At 34.4% G+C, this 19341-nt stretch overlaps 1 protein-coding gene across 2 annotated transcripts in view; it reads left to right on the top strand.

Moving 5' to 3' along the window:
* The window catches only part of DARS1 (aspartyl-tRNA synthetase 1), a 67848-nt gene extending 55744 nt beyond the window's left edge, over positions 1-12104 (top strand). For both annotated transcript variants that reach the window (XM_059053693.2, XM_067025936.1), the window contains exons 11-16: positions 4457-4603; positions 6151-6193; positions 7572-7652; positions 9112-9223; positions 9411-9482; positions 11423-12104. In XM_059053693.2, coding sequence (XP_058909676.1) covers positions 4457-4603; positions 6151-6193; positions 7572-7652; positions 9112-9223; positions 9411-9482; positions 11423-11514 — 547 coding nt within the window. In that variant the 3' untranslated portion in view covers positions 11515-12104. The remainder of the gene's footprint in view (positions 1-4456; positions 4604-6150; positions 6194-7571; positions 7653-9111; positions 9224-9410; positions 9483-11422) is intronic.
* The last annotated feature ends 7237 nt before the right edge of the window (positions 12105-19341 follow it).

Raw genomic sequence — 19341 nt, 5'->3', positions numbered from 1 at the left:
AACTTGGAAATAAAAGCCTTCTTTCTATCTTCTATATAGCATTTAGGAATTTTAAGTTTCTATGTCAGTTGTAAACTGGGTTATCTGGCTTTTGTCCTATCCCTCTCCTGTTTATCGTTAGTACTTATCTCTCACAGAAGAATATAAAAGGTATTTTAACACATTATTGACTCCAGGATTTTTACAGAAATGAATACCTGTGGCCAGCGATTTGTTATGTAAGTGAATATTGAAACACCCATGTTTGAGTAAATTTCAACTTTTTTTGCACTTAATGTATTTTTTAAAATAAATTTATTTGTTTATTTTTGGCTGAGTTGGGTCTTTGTTGCTGCACACGGGCTTCCTCTAGTTGGAGCAAGCGGGGGCTACTCTTCCTTGCGGTGCACAGGCTTCTCACTGCAGTGGCTTCTCTTGTTGCAGAACATGGGCTCTAGGTGTGCAGGCTTCAGTAGCTGTGGCTCGCAGGCTCAGAGCACAGGCTCAGTAGTTTGTGGTGCACGGGCTTATTAGTTGCTCCACAGCATGTGGGATCTTCCTGGACCAGGGCTCAAACCTGTGTCCCCTGCCTTGGCAGGTGGATTCTTAACCACTCTGCCACAAGGGAAGCCCTGCACTTAATGTATTTATTTGAAACTTTGTACATGTCTTACTAAAGCATTCTAATATTTCATTAGAGTGTGATAGGCAGTATAGCAGTCAACTCTGTGCAGGGGAACAGAACATCTATTACAAATATACTGTGTTTCACTGCACTTTCCCCTGGAAGAGCAGACTCTACACTTCCTGGTGGCATTTTTTTTTTAGTCCTGTGGGTATTATTTCCTCTAGAATATGTGCTTTTACCTGATAGTCAACAAGGTGGATCTTTGTGGGGGCTCTTTTAGAAATGCCACAAGAAAGACTAGGTGCAGGACTACCATTACATTCAATAGAATGGTCACTTACCCATTCTCTAGCTACTGCTAACAAAAACTGCTTGTTAGTCATTTTATTCTGTGTATTAATGCTACAATTAATTTTAAATCCATTGAGTAAACCACAGTTACTCAAATAGAAACCCACTTTCTTATACCATTTTTGAGTTTTCCAGAGGATATTAAAGTTTGCCAGATACTGACTGGATTGATCAACTCCTTTAATATATTTATTAAACTCTAATATTCAGGTGGGCTTAGTTATCTGATGGCCAGTCCTCCTGTCTTCCTTTCCTGTAGATGCTGTGGAGGCATCATGAATAGTTGTCACCGTGTGGACTAGCCTCTTGTCTTTCCGTAAGAAGAATCACTTCTCCCATCTGTAAGAAGGTCGTTTCTCCCCCAGTAGATTTTTAGATTTCTCCTTTAATTGGTTTGGTAGACCACGATTCTCTCTTATAATCCCACAAACTCTGGTTTTATTTTTCAACAATATTTCAGATGTGGACACACTGTTTTAGTAATTGTCTTGGTAAATATGGTGCCATGAACCAAGGTGATTGTAGGACCGATAATAGTTTCTTGCAATTTCTTTCCTTCACCCATGTAAATCACAAGGTTGCATATATATCCAGTTTCACCTTTGCTAACCATCCTGACCAAAGTTCCATATTTTGTAAGTTTTCCGTGATTATAGGTTTTGAATCTGAGTCATCCTATCCACTTTATCATTGCCTCCTCAAGTGATAGCTCTTGTTTGGGTATACAGATCAATTGAAATTTTGGTAGAAAATAATCCAAAAAAGTTTTAACTTTTGAAATTCTGTCTGCAGGAAGTAGAGTTTCCAAGTTATTGTTAAAGTGAAGAAATGTCATTATTTGTTCGAACCTTCTTCTTGTCATAATCTTTGGAAAGATAGGTGTTTCAAGTAAGGGATCAGTCAACCAATATTCTTTCCAGTGTGACTTTCTTATTTGTCCCATCAAAATTATTAATCCAAGAAACTTCATCATGTCACTATTGGTTACATCTGTCCATTTTAAAGCCTTATCATACTTTTTATATGATTTTTCATTTGTGTATGATGCAAGTTGGTTTGAGAAGCAACCAGCTTGAAAAAGTTGTTACCACAAATTGTTATTTCACTACATTAATAGTAACATCTAACACATCTGTAAAACCTTCTAATTTCCGTGAAATGTTGTCTACAATCCACTCTTCTGTAGAAGCAAAGGAGCATTCTCTAGCACCTTGAGTTTCATTTTCACTTTCCTTATCAGAATCAATCACTAAGGTTTTTTGTCTTTTTGTTGGTCTGATATTCACCAGAACTACATTCTGAAGAACTGTCATCTTCTGAGACACTAGACAATCAGAAAAAGTATCTGCATAAAATTCACTGAAAAATTCTTCACTCAAAATTTCGTGATGCATCATTTTTGAAATTTTTATGGTAATAAACTTGCATTTATAATATACACAAGGTTGGAACAAAAACCTAATGGAGCAAAATGTGAATGATAATGACAATCATAAGCTGTCCTTGATCAATTTTAAGCTCCAACAACTTCGCACAGTGATGTTAATTGTATCACTCTCTAAAAACGTATTGATACATCTCTGGTCAATGACATTAGGGTAACAAAAGACATATTAATACATCTCCGGTCAATAATGTATTAAAATATTGTTATTCATATTTTTGTATTACCATTGATTAACATGAATAGGGGTTAATATCCAAAGCAAAGCAATTTAAAAATTAATTATTAGCATCATCTTAACCTTACTTATATCAAGATTTGAATAAATCAATGGCTAAAGTTTATTATTTCCATTAAAACTTTAAGACTAATCAGGAAGTAGTAGTGTTTTTATTTCTACTGTTTTCATAGAATGTAAATATACTTTTTTCAATTCTTTTAATCATGGAAAATTCTAAATCTCTTACAAAAGTAGATAGACTAGCCTAATGAAACCCCATATACTCATCACCCAATTTCAGCCATTGTCAATCCATGGCCAATTTTGTTTTACCCATTTCCCCCCTGCCCTCTTTTTTTTTTTTTTTCCGGTACGTGGGTCTCCCACTGTTGTGGTCTCTCCCGTTGTGGAGCACAGGCTCTGGACGCGCAGGCTCAGCGGCCATGGCTCACAGGCCCAGCCACTCCGCAGCATGCATCCCCTGCATTGGCAGGAGGACTCTCAACCACTGCACCGCCAGGGAAGCCCTGCCCTCTTATTTTGAAGCAAACCTCAGCTATCATTTCACCCATAAATACTTTAGTAAAAATATACCTTTTTAATCTTACCATCTTCCACAGCAGCAGTTTAGTGCAGTAAACATTTGTCTTGTGCCTCCTGTTTAGAAGGTAGACAATAAACATACTATAGTGATTATTAAAATGAGAAAGAAATAGGCACTCTCCTAAACAAACTTATGGTGTAATGGGAATGGGGGAAGATAAGTGTTCATTAATTTGGTCTTCCTTGATGATAACAAGGGTTATTAAAGTATTAAAAAGTCAGATTTTTTTAATGCTTCATAAAATGGGTATTTCATGTTTCTGACAGTGTGAGCTGATATGAATTATAAAGAAAGTTTTTTAGCCTTTAATGCCACTGGGATGACAAATGAGATTGAGAAATGGTGTTAAATATTTTTTTAAGTATTTAAATTTCCTTATTTAACTTAATTTTTTTTTTTTTTTTTTTTTTTTTCGGTACGCGGGCCTCTCACTGTTGTGGCCTCTCCCGCTGCGGAGCACAAGCTCCAGACGCGCGGGCTCAGCGGCCATGGCTCACAGGCCTAGCCGCTCCGCAGCATGTGGGATCTTCCCGGACCGGGGCACGAACCCGTGTCCCCTGCATCAGCAGGCGGACTCTCAACCACTGCACCACCAGGGAAGCCCCTAACTTAATTTCTTGATAACAGTTTTTTTCTGGTGCATACACTGTTTCAAAGAATGATCTTATGTGACATAAACAGATATTCAATACCTACCAGATACTTTTTCTTAGCTGCTGTTTCTACTACTGAAGAGCCTAAAGAGTCCCTTAGGCAATTTCTATACTGAGGCTGATTTTACATGAAGGAGCTTTGCTCTAAAAGCATTTCCTTTTGAGTTATCTCTGAATTCAAAATTGTTATCAGTGGAACCATGGAACTAATAGTATATAGGCTCTTGGGTCCATGTCAACTAGCCGCTTTGAGTACAGGCTCCCCAGACAGCTAGGAGATCTGTGGCAATGAGCAGGTTCAGCTGGAAAGGGCATGTTTCTACCCCAGAACCTGTTCAAGTTGCCCTTTCCTCATCACTGCACATATAATATCTCCAATGAAATGTTAAAAATGTTGCTTCTTTGTTTAAGAAAAAAATGTGTATGGAGAGTGTGGAAGAAAAAAAGCTGTATGTTCCTTATTTCACCAGTATTGCTTAAAAACTTTTTTTATATTTACGTATTGCCACAGTGACCTCATGTGGGGAAAACATTTATTTCACACATTTTTATTAACTCTTAATCATTGTACAAATAGGTTTCAAACTGAAATTCAGACGGTGAATAAACAGTTCCCATGTGAGCCATTCAAATTTTTGGAGCCAACTTTAAGACTAGAGTATTGTGAAGCATTAGCTATGCTTAGGGAAGCCGGAATTGAAATGGGAGATGAAGAAGATCTAAGGTTTGTTTGTCTTTGTGATTTTTAAAACTTTAGTAATTAGATTTAAGATACAAAAGAATAAATATATTGATGAATGATATTTTTTTCACCCAGTTGATAAACTTCAATTTTATTAATTTTAGTATATAGTATGATGCTTGTTTTGTTCAATGTGTGACCTGAAATAAAATGTTATGTTTAATGTGGTTTGCCAAAGCTTCGATATTTTTGTTTATAAACACCATTTTTGTGCATTTTCCCCCCTGCTTCATATTTGTAATGCTTTAAAGAAAATATAGGGCCTTTTGCCTGTGATTTTATCATCTAATATGTGAACTCTCTTTCTAAATCAGTGGTGTTACAGGGGATAGACAACAGCCTAAATCTGTCCCCATACAGGATTAGGGTATGAAACTTTTAAAGATCTCTAAAAGTTATACAAGTCACTGATCTTTGATATAACTGTATTATATTATCTAAATTCAGATCAAACAATTTATAATTTTGAAATTAATTATATAGTTTAATAAAGATTGGAGATTTCTGTCTACTTATGTTTTATTCAAGGGTTCTTAAGTTAAAATATTTAAGCTAACACAATAATTCATATCAATATAGGAAGGAAGAGAGGGTTTTTATTTTTTTAGGGTTTTTTTACAAACATATTTCACCCAAAACCCTTCATTTACTTTTATTTGTTTCATAAATATATATGTGTGTGTGTACACATATGTATATATATTGTTTTAACCATCCTGTACATTGCTAGATGACATTTTAAGGAAAAGCATAAATTCTATAATTAAGTTGGATAATATTTTTGTAAGTATTTTGGAAATTTTTCTTAAATAGGATAGAACTTTTTTTTTTTTTTGCCATACGCGGGCCTCTCACTGCTGTGGCCTCTCCTATTGCGGAGCACAGGCTCCAGACGCGCAGGCTCAGCAGCCATGGCTCACGGGCCTAGCCGCTCCGTGGCATGTGGGATCTTCCTGGACCGGGGCACGAACCCACGTCCCCTGCATTGGCAGGCAGACTCAACCACTGCGCCATCAGGGAAGCCCCTAGGATAGAACTTAAAGTAGCAAAGTCCTGGCTATAGAAATGTAATTGGTTTATATATACACTGCTACATTTTACTTGGAAATACTGATTTTTGTTATATAAATCTTTGATAAAGAGTAAAAAAGGAGAGTCCGTTTTGAAGTAGAACCATTTAATGGCAAGAGAAGCCTATGTTGGTGTAGTTAACTTTCATTATCTGTGATTGAAGGAAACTACTTCATCCATGATATTTCTGAATCAGTGAATTGCTAAATTCTATTTATACTTTTATTTAAATATTATTGAGCAGCACCTACTAACTGTACCAGGTAGGTGCTGGTACGCTCAGAAGTGGTTTCCAATAGTAGTTGCCTCTTTAAAAAGGAGCAGAATAGACAGCTATGTATTTTGGCTAAATTTTTTATCCTTTGAGAACTTCAAATAGAAGAGGTTCCTTATTAACTTAAAACTCTTTTAAGTTGCTATTTGATCTTCAAACATCTGATTTCCTGTTTCTTTTTCAGTACACCAAATGAAAAACTGTTGGGTCGTTTGGTAAAGGAAAAGGTAAGGACTCTTGTACTGCTGGATTTCTTTTTATAAATTTGAAACATACACTGGAACTAGAGAACAGTTGCAAGGGGGGCTAATCTTCCTAGAATGGTAATATTCCAGAATAAATAAAAACCAAGGGGGATAATATATTTTTTTTAATTCTTAGAAAAATAAAAAGTATTCAGACAGGCTTTGCCCAAATGGTATGATTAGCTCAGTATTTGATTTTTGTATAATTTGTACTGAGGTACCTCTAAAAGTGATGTCTAGGTCTGATTGTCAGATTAGTTAGAGAGGACCTCAAGATGATTTTAAATTATTTAGAAATGGTCTTCCCTGACTACCCTTGCTAATTCATGGGACTAGAAGGTGAATGAATTTCCTTTATGCCTCTTACATGAAAGCTACTTTCCTATCTCATTTTCTAAAATTCCAAAGAGAAAAGCTAAACTTAGTGTGATCTTTAAAGAAATTAAGAAAATTGTGTAATTGAATAAAAACAGTCCTTGAGCTCCTCCTGCTGGTTGCACTCAAAACTGTTCAACTGACTGGGGAACTAGCCTGTTTGTGAAACTGCATAGTACTGAGTTTATACCTTTAAAATGATGTTTCAGTAGGGCCATTTCTAATTTGTCAGCTCTGTTGACATTCTCTCTATGCTCCAGTTTTAGGAAAAATGTTTAACATCAGAACAGTTGAAACGTGACTGGTTTCTTTTTAAATGTAGGTCACATTTTCTTTCTAACAAAAGTGTCATAATTTCATGTTAATGTTATTTATTTCAATTGTAGTTTTCATCTGAGAAAAACTACCAAATTAGTATCTAAAATATAAGATATCTAAGTGAAAATTTAAATTATTGGGGGGAATAATCAAGGTTTTTTAAGATGAATATAATAAAAGATGTCAGTTTTTCCCAAAATAATTTATAGATTTAATGTAGTTTTTTTAAAACCCAATGAGATTTGGGATAATTTAACAAAAATGGTTATAAAATGCATCTGAAAAACTAAATGAGCTAGAATTGCAATGCAAAAAAATGAAAATCAAAGAAGTTTATCACAGCATAATTTTCAATGGAGGAGAAATTGGAGATTACATGTCCAAAAAACAAAAATGAAAAATGCATATTTAAACTATGATTGAATAGTCAACAACTCCTAAAAATTAAGTATATTGGAAGAATTTATAACATCATGGCAAAATACTGTAAGATACAGGTATTACTTGAAAGAAGCAGAATAGTTATTGTATATAGAGTGTAATTACAGTAATTTTGAAGAACAAAACTTATGTATAAAAAAAGACAGTTAATTGAAATGGTAGCCTTCTTTTTACTTGCATTAAACTTCTTAAAAATCTGTTTTAATCATATTTATTCTTTTTATAGTATGATACAGATTTTTATATTCTTGATAAATATCCATTGGCTGTAAGACCTTTCTATACCATGCCTGACCCAAGAAATCCTGTAAGTAATTTGATTTTAAATAACCTGTTTGGGGGTATATGGAAAACTTTATTGTCACTTATTGTCACTGTGTCAAGTTGTACAGTGGGAATAATGGTTTTCATTAGTAACTTGCAGTTTTGATGGACACGTTTTTATATGTGTTGCTACTAGTTTCTGTCAGTCAGGTCAAAATGATACTGTGAAATTTGAATATTCTAGCAAATTAGTCCCCAGAACCTGTATTTAAAATAATTTTCATGTGTTTCTTCTTTTAACTTATTATTATTATTTTTTTTGTGGGGGGCTGTGTTGGGTCTTCTTTGCTGTGCGCGGGCTTTTCTCTAGTTGCAGCGAGTGGGGCTACTCTTTGTTGCAGTGCGTGGGCTTCTCATTGTGGTGGCTTCTCTTGTTGCAGAACACGGGCTCTATGTGCACAGGCTTCAGTAGTTGTGGCACAGGTGCTCAGTAGTTGTGGCACACAGGCTTAGTTGCTTCATGGCATGTGGGATCTTCCTGGACCAGGGCTCAAACCCATGTCCCCTGCATTGGCAGGCATATTCTTAACCACTATGCCACCAGGGAAGTTCCTCATGTCATTTTTAAAGATATATGAGGAAGTAACACTATATAAACAAATAGTATTAATAGATTTGAAGATTTTACTAAATCATTTTATCATTGACCTTGAACTAAGAAGTCACATTCTATCCTGGTAGTTAATCTAAATAATGTCTTGTGGCTTTTCATTGTTTTTCCTCTGCACTGGTTCCCCAACTTCAGTGGGCATCAGAATCACTTGGAGGGCTTTTAAACCACAGATTGGTGGGCCCTATCACCAGACTTTCTGATTAGTTGGTCTGGGGTGGGGCTTGATAATTGGTTTTTCTGATAAGGTAATACTGAAGCTACCAGTCCAGGAATCACACTTTGAGAATCATTTGTTTATTGAAAGACAAGGAAAGTAAGTTAAAACCTGATAAGGAATAGTTTGAGCTATGGTAAATTGAAGTTCAATTTACTTTCCTTAAAATAATGGCGTTTGCGGAGCACAGGCTCCGGATGCGCAGGTTCAGCGGCCATGGCTCACGGGCCCAGCCGCTTCGCGGCACGTGGGATCTTCCCGGACCGGGGCACGAACCCGCATCCCCTGCATCGGCAGGCGGACTCTCAACCACTGCGCCACCAGGGAAGCCCAAGCACTACTTCTTAAAAGAAGATATAATGTTCTGATTTGTTGTTGGAAGGTGTGGGAGAAGGGGAACATAAAATCTGATAGAGGCAAGGAAGAACTTATTATTCAACCCTCACTAGTTTAATCCTGTTTTAGAGAAACAAATCATGTTTATTGGAGCAGGTTCCATCATTAATTGTAGGAAAAAATGGACTTTCTCTTCATGCAACAAAGGGTGTTTTTCCACATATGTGAGATAGGGTGATAGCCACTTGAGTGGTATTTTTTTGTTTGTTTTTCCTGCAGAAACAGTCCAACTCTTACGATATGTTCATGAGAGGAGAAGAAATACTGTCAGGAGCTCAAAGAATACATGATCCTCAACTGCTAACAGAGAGAGCCTTACATCACGGAATTGGTAAACAACTTATTAAATATATTGAGGGCCATGTATATTCTGAAAACAATAAATTTTAAAACCCTTTAAAGACTTTTCAGAAACAGTCATTTGTTTTAATCTTCATTGTACAGTAATTGCTTTTGCAATTTTTTAAGCTAAATAAGATGATAAATAATGTGGGGTTTTTTTTATGTTTGTTTTGTAGATTTGGAGAAAATTAAGGCATACGTTGATTCCTTCCGCTTTGGAGCCCCTCCTCATGCTGGTGGAGGCATTGGTAATATTTCTTTATATTATGACAGTATTTCTAACCCAGATTTCATTTGTCAAAGTGTTCATTCAGTTCTAATGAAATTTCTTCAGCATTAGACTCCAAAAAGTAAATTCTGTATATTGTTATTGCTTACAAATAAGTTCATGACTGCTAAGTGTAATACAAATTTGGATTATAAGAATTTTTTAAGTGAGTTACAACTAAATGAAAATTTGATTTTGAGTATCCTCTTTTCTTTCTGTATCCATGAGTTCATTCAGATTATCCCAGATTAAAGCTCTCCTTCAGGTTAGTTCAGATTGCTGCTAAATGTTTTTGTTGAAATGTAACATTTCATTGGCTTTTAGGACCACTTCTAGAATATATGTAAGATGCTGCTCTGTGATTGAAAATGAGTAAATATTTAACTTACTCAACTTTTGGATGACCATATCAAAAACTCTTTTAAGTTTTCTGTTGTTTGTTTTGGGGTTTTTGGTAAACAGGTAATATACTTACAAAAGTTTCAAATTCAACGCATGTAGAAGAGTGTACATTCACCTCCCTACAGAAAACTATTGTTTCTAGTTTCTTCTTTGCCTTTGCAAAGATAATCTTTACATATGCAAAGCTACATGCACTTTTTAAAATGTTTTTTGTACAAATTGTAGTATACTATATAAACCATTCAATACCTTGCATTTTTCACTTACTATATTTTGTAAGTTGTTCCTTATCAATACTTAAGGAGCTTTTTCATTCATTTTTAATCACTACGTAGAATCCATTGAAAGGGTACATGGTAATCTTGTTAACCAGCTTCCTATTGATAGACATATAGGGTATTACAAGCCTTTTGTTATTACAAACAATGCTACATTGAATATATACATAATTTAAATTTCAATGGGAAACTTATGACTATTTTCTCTTAGAATATTGAATGATGTGCATTTTGCATGATATTTTACAAACTTTTGTAACTGACAATGTAAATTTTCGTCGTGCTTGTGAAGAAAGACACTTGAATGGTTATCAAAATACTACCTATTTTTGTTAATTAATATTTGAGTGGAAGATGGGATATGGTGATATTTTTTTGATTAGTGTTAGGTTACTATAATACAAGGTTCAAATTTACATCTGCAGATGTTTTTTAGTAAGGAATAGAAATAAAAATATTATTTTATTTATATTACTTTTAGACATTAAATATATTAAACTTAAAAGTTGTTGATATTAAAAAAAAAAAAAGTTGTTGATATATAAAAGTATTCTTTGACCTTGCCTTCTTTGTGGGATGTATTAGCCTGCTACAATTCAGTGAACTAGATATATCATATTGCACACAAAAAGTTTCCTTTGCTAGTTTTGCTGTGTTTCTTAGGTGATACTTGTTCTTAATTCTTGTCAGTAATATAGTATTTAAGTCATATGTCAAAATCAGACTCTTCTACATTCAAAACATTTAGTACAATAATGTATTATAGAGTTTTTTATGCTAGGAACCACCATGTTTCATGTGTATTGAATTATAATAAATTTCTGGTAACTTCCGTTAAATCAAATTTCCATGAACAAGTTTATGACTCATCTTACACTGATGTCCTGGACTACATAATTAAAATCTGGTCTCATTTGAAAACATAATAATAGGCTTATAAAATAGTTTTTGTTTGTTTAGATCATAAATTTTGGATATTTACATAGATTTTTGTAGTTCACATTTCACAGAATCCATACAGCTTAAGAATATCTCATTTAGTCCTTCCCATATACAGCATCATCTGTTTCTGAATCAGACCCAAAATATTCCATTTTAAACTCAAAATAATAGAAGTCATATTTCTTCCTAACAAGGAAAAGCATTTTGTTGATCAGTGATATTATTTTGGTAGTTTTCAATAGGTAAGACACTGGGAGATTTTCAGAAAATGAATTAATGATTATTTTGTTTTCTCCAGGGTTGGAACGAGTGACTATGCTGTTTTTGGGCTTGCACAATGTTCGTCAGACCTCGATGTTTCCCCGTGATCCCAAACGACTTACTCCTTAAGGAAACTGTTGCTTTTTATTCTTTCCAGTACCTGCTATTAATCAGGCTATACCTTAGGTACTTAAAATATGCAATAAAATAAATGTCTTATCCAAAGTGCCACAATTACTTTTGGACTAATTCAGTATAGGTTACTTTAAAAGAGAAGATTTTTATAACTTTGGACATGCTTCAGTAGGAAATGGTTGAACATTTTAATGAAAAATTCATATTGTTATGTTAAACGTTCATATATTGCATTACTACAATAAATATTAACAGCAATTTTAAACAGTTAATATTGTGTAAATTTTCTTTTCTATATTGCAGTGGCTACAATATTAATGTCTTACATTTTCAATATTTGGTCTTATATTTTTAAATTCTGACGTTGAGGTAAGAACAATTTTAGGGGAGTATCTGAGATTTTAATGAATGTATAATTGGCATATCATGGAAAATTAGGCAGAAAATATCAATTCTTAAAAATTGTGCTCAGAAATCATGTAAAGCAGGTGAGAATACTGGTTAGAAAATATACAATATAATATTATATTAAATTGTTAAATAATCTAAACCTGAATTTCAATAAAATTTTAAAGCTAATTATAGTTGTTTCTGTGTAACTTCATGGCAATGTGATTTTATAACTGGTTCTTGACATTTATAATTTGGGAGAAGAAAAAAAATAGACATCCAGTTTATGTAAATGCTTAAAAGCAAATGAAAACTGATATATGCATAACATGTATTAATCAAGAGGTAAATTCAGATGGGTATAAGGATACAGTTCTTAAAGCTGAAAGCTTGGGTTGCTTTAATAGTTTATTTCACATAGATTAAAAAATATTGCAGAATTTTCTGGTTTTGTTTTTAACTGGTACTGGCATTTAGTGAATGTCACTAAAATGCACTCCTACTTCCCTCCCAAAATGAAATTTCTGTTTTAAGAATTACAGTTAGAAACACTTTTCCTCTAGATTTTTAAATATGTTGATGCTAATGTTAATTTTATGGTGAACCACACATAATGGTGAGGAACAAAATAATATAATGCAGATATTTCCTAAAGGAAAAGGAAAAATAATACAGAAAAAAGTAAGAGGGTCAGAAAGGTAGAACATTACCCTTGGATCATAAATATCTGCCCATTATTTCATTTTATTTTTTTTATTTTTTATTTATTTATTTATTTTTTTTAATTTATGGCTGTGTTGGGTCTTTGTTTCTGTGTGAGGGCTTTCTCTAGTTGCGGCAAGCAGGGGCCACTCTTCATCGCAGTGCGCGGGCCTCTCACTATCACGGCCTCTCTTGTTGCGGAGCACAGGCTCCAGACGCGCAGGCTCAGTAATTGTGGCTCACGGGCCTAGTTGCTCCGTGGCATTTGGGATCTTCCCAGACCAGGGCTTGAACCCGTGTCCCCTGCATTGGCAGGCAGACTCTCAACCACTGCGCCACCAGGGCAGCCCTGCCCATTATTTTTTAAAGTTAATTTATTTCACCATCTAGATTATGAGCTCTTTGAGAGTAGAGACTCAATTTTTATATCTTTCTTTCATAACCTACCAAAGTATCTTGAGTTTGGTAGGCACCCCAGAAGTGTTAAATACATTTAGGCTACACCAAGAATAAAATGAACTATACCTATTTTTTTCTATATTGCATAATCCCCAAGCCCCCAAATAATATAATAATAACAGCCCTAGAGCTATTCTTCTCAAGTTCATAGAATTATAGCTTCTTTCAAAATAAATGGTTTATAATGTCTTAGAATGATGTAATCTTTGTAATTTTATTTTTATGAAGTATTTCAAACATGTCAACCAGATTAGAGCATGATAAAAAGGACACCCCTATACTTGCCACCAGGCTTTATCAAATCTTAACATTGTCATATTTGCTTCAGATATTTTATTTTCTTTTTTAGAGAAAAAGTAGTGGATACAGTTAAGGTTTCCCATTTACCCACCCTGATCCTATTCCTTCCTACCTAGAGGTAACTACTATATCAAATCAGTGGGTTTTTAAAAATTCTTTTCCATGTTTTTATATTTTAACTAAATATTTGTTTCTATAAACATAGTCTATATTTTGCAGATTTATTTGATATGTATATTCTGGGATTTTGATGGAGTTACCTTGAATTTATAAATAATTTGAAAAGACTTGGAATTTTCATCTATTCAGTCTACTAATGAGTGAACATGGTATATTCCTTCCTTTTTTGGTATTTTTTCTTTAATTGTGATGTTCTTTAATATCTTTCAAAATTACTTTTTAATTGGGAATTCCCTGGTGGTCCAGTGGTTAGGACTCCATGCTCTTACTGCCCAGGGCATGGATTCGATCCCTGGTCAGGGAACTAAAATCCCACGAGCTGCGCGGCACAGCCAAAAATAAATTACTTCATTAAATTAAATAAATTACTTTTTGGGCTTCCCTGGTGGTGCAGTGGTTGGGAATCTGCCTGCCAATGCAGGGGAAACAGGTTCGAGCCCGGGTCTGGGAGGATCCCACGTGCCATGGAGCAGCTGGGCCCGTGAGCCCCAACTACTGAGCCTGCACGTCTGGAGCCTGTGCTCCGCAACAAGGGAGGCCGCGACAGTGAGAGGCCCACGTACCGCGATGAAGAGTGGCCCCCGCTCCGCAACTAGAGAAAGCCCTCACACAGAAACAAAGACCCAACACAGCCATAAATAAATAAATAAATAAATAAATTTTTTAAAAAATTACTTTTTAATTTTTCGTTTATGCTAGAAAACCTTACCATTTTTTTTCTATTGGAAATGGGACCTTTTTTTTTTCTCTTTGATTTTTAAATTGTTAGGCATAAGAACACTATCTGTTATCAGTTTTTATTTGTTACTTTTTTTATGCAGCAACATTCCTGAACTCTTATTAGTTCTATAGTTTCTATTGAGTGTCTTGTATTTTCAAAGTAGACAACCAGATGCAAGGAAGAATAGCATAGTAGTAAAAAGGATGGATTCTGTGGCTGTACTACTTGGATTAGGGTTAGGGTTAAGATCCTGATTTTGCTGTTTTCTAGCTATATAACCTTGGGTAACTTGCTTATCCTCAACTTTCCTTATTTTCATAATCCTATCTCATGGGACTATTGTGGGAATTAAAAAGCATGAAACTCTTAGAACAACACCTGGCACGTAGAATAGTGTCTGGCAAATAAGAGTTTTAGCTCTTCCTGTCTAATTCTTGTGTCATATTTACTTATTGTATTAGTTAAGTCCTTCAGTAGAATGTTGAATAAAAGAAGTGATGTGAGTATGCTTTTCTTGTTTGTGAATTTTTTTTTTTAAGTTGAAGCTGGGATCCATGTTCTTTTATTTATTTTTTTTCTTTGGCTGTGTTGGGTCTTCGTTGCTGCGTGTGGGCTTTCTCTAGTTGCAGCGAGCGGGGGCTACTCTTCGTTGCAGTGCGTGGTGCCCTTTATCAGGTTAATGAGTTTCTGTTAAGAATGAGTCTTGAATTTGTCAAATACTTTCTCTGTATTTGCTGCATTTTTTTCCTTTAGTTTTGAATATGACAGATGATAGGAATAAAAATTCCTAATATTTTTCTGGAATAAATACTACTTGATTATGATGTCTTATTTTGTGAATGTACTACTGAATTTGACTTGCTAATATATACAACAAAATTCATTCATCTTAAGTGTGTAGTTTGATGTATTTTGGTAATTTTATATAGTCAGGTAACCTCCACCTTAAACTACAGAACATTTCCATTGCCCTAGAAAGCTCCACAGTGCATCTTTATAGTTGCCACCTGTGGCAACAAAGATCTTTTCTAGAGTTTCATATAAATGGAACAATATATAGTCTTTTGCGTTTGACTTCTTTCTTTAAGCATGTTTTTGAGATTCATCCATGTTGTTGCATATATTAATAGTGTACTTCTTTTTACTGATCAGTAGTATTCCATAGGATGGATATGCCATAATTTGCTTATCTGTTTACCAGTTGATATACATATAAGTAGCATCCAGTTTTTAATCTGTAGTGAATAATGGTGGTATGAACATTTGCTTGCAACTCTATGTGCAGGCCTGTTTTCATTTCTATTAAGTAGATACCTAAGAGTGAAATATCTGCAAACTATAAGAAGGTATATTTAGCTTTATAAGATACTGCCATACATTTTCCAAAGTAGCTGTAGCATCTTGCATTTCTGCCAGCAGTGAATGAGAGTTTAAGCTGCTCCACATCATCACCAACACTTAGAAATGTCAGTCTTTTTCGGCGGGCTGTATTGGGTCTTCACTGCTGTGAGCGAGCTCTCTCTAGTTGTGGCAAGCAGGGGCTACTCTTCGTTGTGTACAGGCTTCTCATTGCAGTGGCTTTTCTTGTTGTGGAGCACAGGCTCTAGGCACACAGGCTTCAGTAGTTGCAGCACGTGGGCACTAGAGCATGTGAGCTTCAGTAGCGGCGTGCAGGCTCAGTAGTTGTGGCTCACAGGCTCAGTAGTTGTGGCACATGGGCTTAGTTGCTCCATGGCATGTGGGATCTTCCTGGACCAGGGATCAAACCCATGTCCCTGCATTGGCAGGCGGATTCTTAACCACTGCACCACCAGGGAAGTCCCAGAAATGTCAGTCTTTTTAACTTAAGCTATTCTAGTGGTTGTATAGCAGTATCTCATTGTGGCTTTAATTTTCATTTCCCTCGTGATTAATGATGTTGAGCATCTTTTCATGTCCTTCGTGGCCATTTGTATATCTTCTTTGGTGAAGTGTCTTCATATCTTTTGCTCGTTTCTTTTTTTTCTCTTTTTTTTTCATCATCAAGTAGTATCTCTATTTTTTAAAAAATTAATTTGTTTATTATTTATGCTCATTTCTTTTATTGGGTTGATTGTCTTCTACTTGATAAGGGCTCTTTATATATTCTGAATATAAGCACTTTGTCAGATATGTTTGGCAACTAGCTTCTCCCAGTCTGAAGCTTGCCTTTTTTTCCTTAGTTTCCTTTCAAAAGGCAGAAGTTTTTGATTTTATAGTTATGCTCCTGTGGTCTATTTAAGAAATCTCTAACTAACCCAATGTCACGTGTATTTTTTATGTTTTCTTCTATAATTTTAGTAATTTGAGCTCTAATGTTTACATCTGTTAGCCATTTCGAGTTAATTTTTGTCTACAGTATTTGTAAGGGCCAAGGTTCTTCCCCCGCCCCACCCCTTCATGTAGATATTTAGTTGATCCAGACCATTTGTTGAAAAGACTATCCTTTCCCTGTTGAATTAACTTGGCACCTTTGTGGAAAAGAGTTAACCATATAAATATGGGTCTATTTCTAAACTCTGTTCTATTCCATTGATCTATATGTCTGTTCTTGCACCAAAACCACAGTGTCTTGATTTTTGCAGTTTTAAGTAAATCTTGAAATCAGAGAGTTTAAGTCCACCAGCCTTGTTTCTCTTTTTCAGGATTATTTTAACTATTCTAGGTCCTGTGCCTTTCCATGTAAATTTTTATATTATCAATTTCTTCAGAAAAGCCTGCTGAGGTTTTGATTTGGATGGCAATGACTCTGTAGATCAGTTTGGGGAAAATTGCCATCTTAACAGTATTGAGTCTTCCAATCCATGAATATAAAACATCCCATTTTTTTTAGGTCTTCTTTAATTTCCTTTTGTAATTTTTTTTTTTTATTTAGTTTTCAGTGTACTAGTTCTGTGACTAGTTCATCATACCTCTTTGTAAATCTAACCATGTGCTTTTGGAAAGAATGTGTATTCTGTCCTTGTTGAGTGTAGTGATAGAGTGTTTATAAAAAGTATTACTGGTTTTTTTGTCTAGTTCTTTCAATTGCTGAAATCAGACATGATTTTGGAATTGTCTTATTTCTCCCTGTAACTCTGTAAATGTTTGATTCATGTATTTTGAAGCTTTGTTATTAGAAATATACACTTATATGATTGTTATGTCTTCCTGATTAATTGACCCTTTTATCTAATGAAATGCCACTTTATAACTCCAGTAATGCTCTGTCCTGAAATCTGTGTTATCTGATATTAATATAGCCATTCCCATCTTCCTGTGGTTATTGTTTACATGGTACATCTTTTTCCATAATTTACCTTCAGCCCACCTCTGTCTTTATATTTAATTAGTTTCTTATAGACAGCATATAGTTGGATCTTGTTTATCCATTCTAACAATCTGCATTTTAGTTGGAGACTTTATCCCAAAAGGTTTAATGTACTTATTTATATGGTTAGATTTGTATCTACCATTTTTTGTTTCCTCCTTGCCTCTTGTTTTTTTTTTTAATCTATTTTTCCTTTCCTGTCTTTTTTTTAATGACTATTTCAATAGTTTTTAGAATTTCACTTTAGTTTTCCTGTTGGCATTTTAAGTAAACTTATTTCTATTTTTTTAGTGACTGCTCTAATAATTATAATATACATTCTTAACATTTACAGTCCACTTAATAGTTGCTAATTTTATATTTAAAGATTTTATATCTATGTTTATATCTGTGTTCTTTTTCATGTTGTTCTCTTTCAGTTTGGATATCTATGGCATATCAGTTTCTTATTTTTGAAATAGTTTGTTTAAGAGAGAGTTGTTTTTGTTTTGTTTTATTTTTTGGCCAGGCCACATGGCTTGAAGGATCTTAGTTCCCCCAACCAGGAATTGAACCCAGGCCCCCTGCAGTGGAAGCACGGAGCCCTAACCATTTGACCACCAGGGAATTCCCAAGAGAGAGTTTTATATTTAATGGGATAATGTTCATAGTATTCTCATGGTTTTTTAAAAAATTAATCTCATCTTTTTGTGCATTTCTCTCTAACTTTTAAAAATTATTCTTATTAGACATTTATCTATTTTTAAAATCTCTTCAGCTGGCATTTTTAACTTTTGATTCTATTGATCCTCTCTTTTTTATATTTTAGTTCATTAATTTCTCCTCTTGTATCATTTTTCTTCTTTCTGCTTTCTTTAAGTTTTTTTTTTTTTTTACACCATTAAATCCTCTTGTTGCATACAAACAGTTTGCTGTCAGTACCGTATAGTTGTTTTTCCTTTGTAGATAATGTGGCCTCTTTCCTTGGTAGCATCTAAGTTGCCTCTTTATCTTTGATATTCTAATTCTTTATGATCTGTTTGATGGTTATTCATCTTGTTCAGTATTCAGTGTGCCTTTTGTCTACGACCCGTAACTGTTTTCAATTATGGAAAATTCTCAGCAAGTCTCTCTTCAAATACTGCTTCTTTACCATTTTCTCCATTTTTTTTTTGAAACTCTAAAAAATTAGAGTTTTTTGGCTAAATTTGGGCCTCTAACCATTCTGTTGTCCATATTTTTCATCTTTGTCTCTATTCTGTGTATGGATGAATTCCTTGGTCCTGTCTTCTGATGTATTTAATTATTCTTCAAATATGCCTTGTCTAAGATTAACCTCATTTGTTGTATTTTTTTATTTCAGTGACTATATTTTTCATGTCTAAAGTTTCTAATTAGTTTTTATCTCATTTATGTCTATTTTTGTTCATACATTCTTTGGTGACAATTATGCCATCATTTTTGTCTTTCAGTTTTTTATTACATTGTACTACAAAATATTTTTGCCTATGTCTAATTTTGTTTTTGTCTCTTCTTGACATGTGTTCACATAGAAGGGGTTATCACATGTAAATTCACTGGACCATCTTGAGGAAGATGACTATAATATGAAAGAAGAAAATAATGCTTAAACAATGAGTAGATGCTATCTCCTAGCACAGTAGTTTTTGTACTTAGTTGTTACCAGTTGACATTTGCAGTGGCTGAGTGTAGCAGGCTCCACAGGAAGTTCTGTCTAGCTGTTGCATGGAGCACAAAGTGT

Source organism: Kogia breviceps, chromosome 2, assembly GCF_026419965.1.
Source record: "Kogia breviceps isolate mKogBre1 chromosome 2, mKogBre1 haplotype 1, whole genome shotgun sequence".
Taxonomy (NCBI): domain Eukaryota; kingdom Metazoa; phylum Chordata; class Mammalia; order Artiodactyla; family Physeteridae; genus Kogia; species Kogia breviceps.
This window is presented reverse-complemented; position numbering and strand designations above follow the sequence as displayed.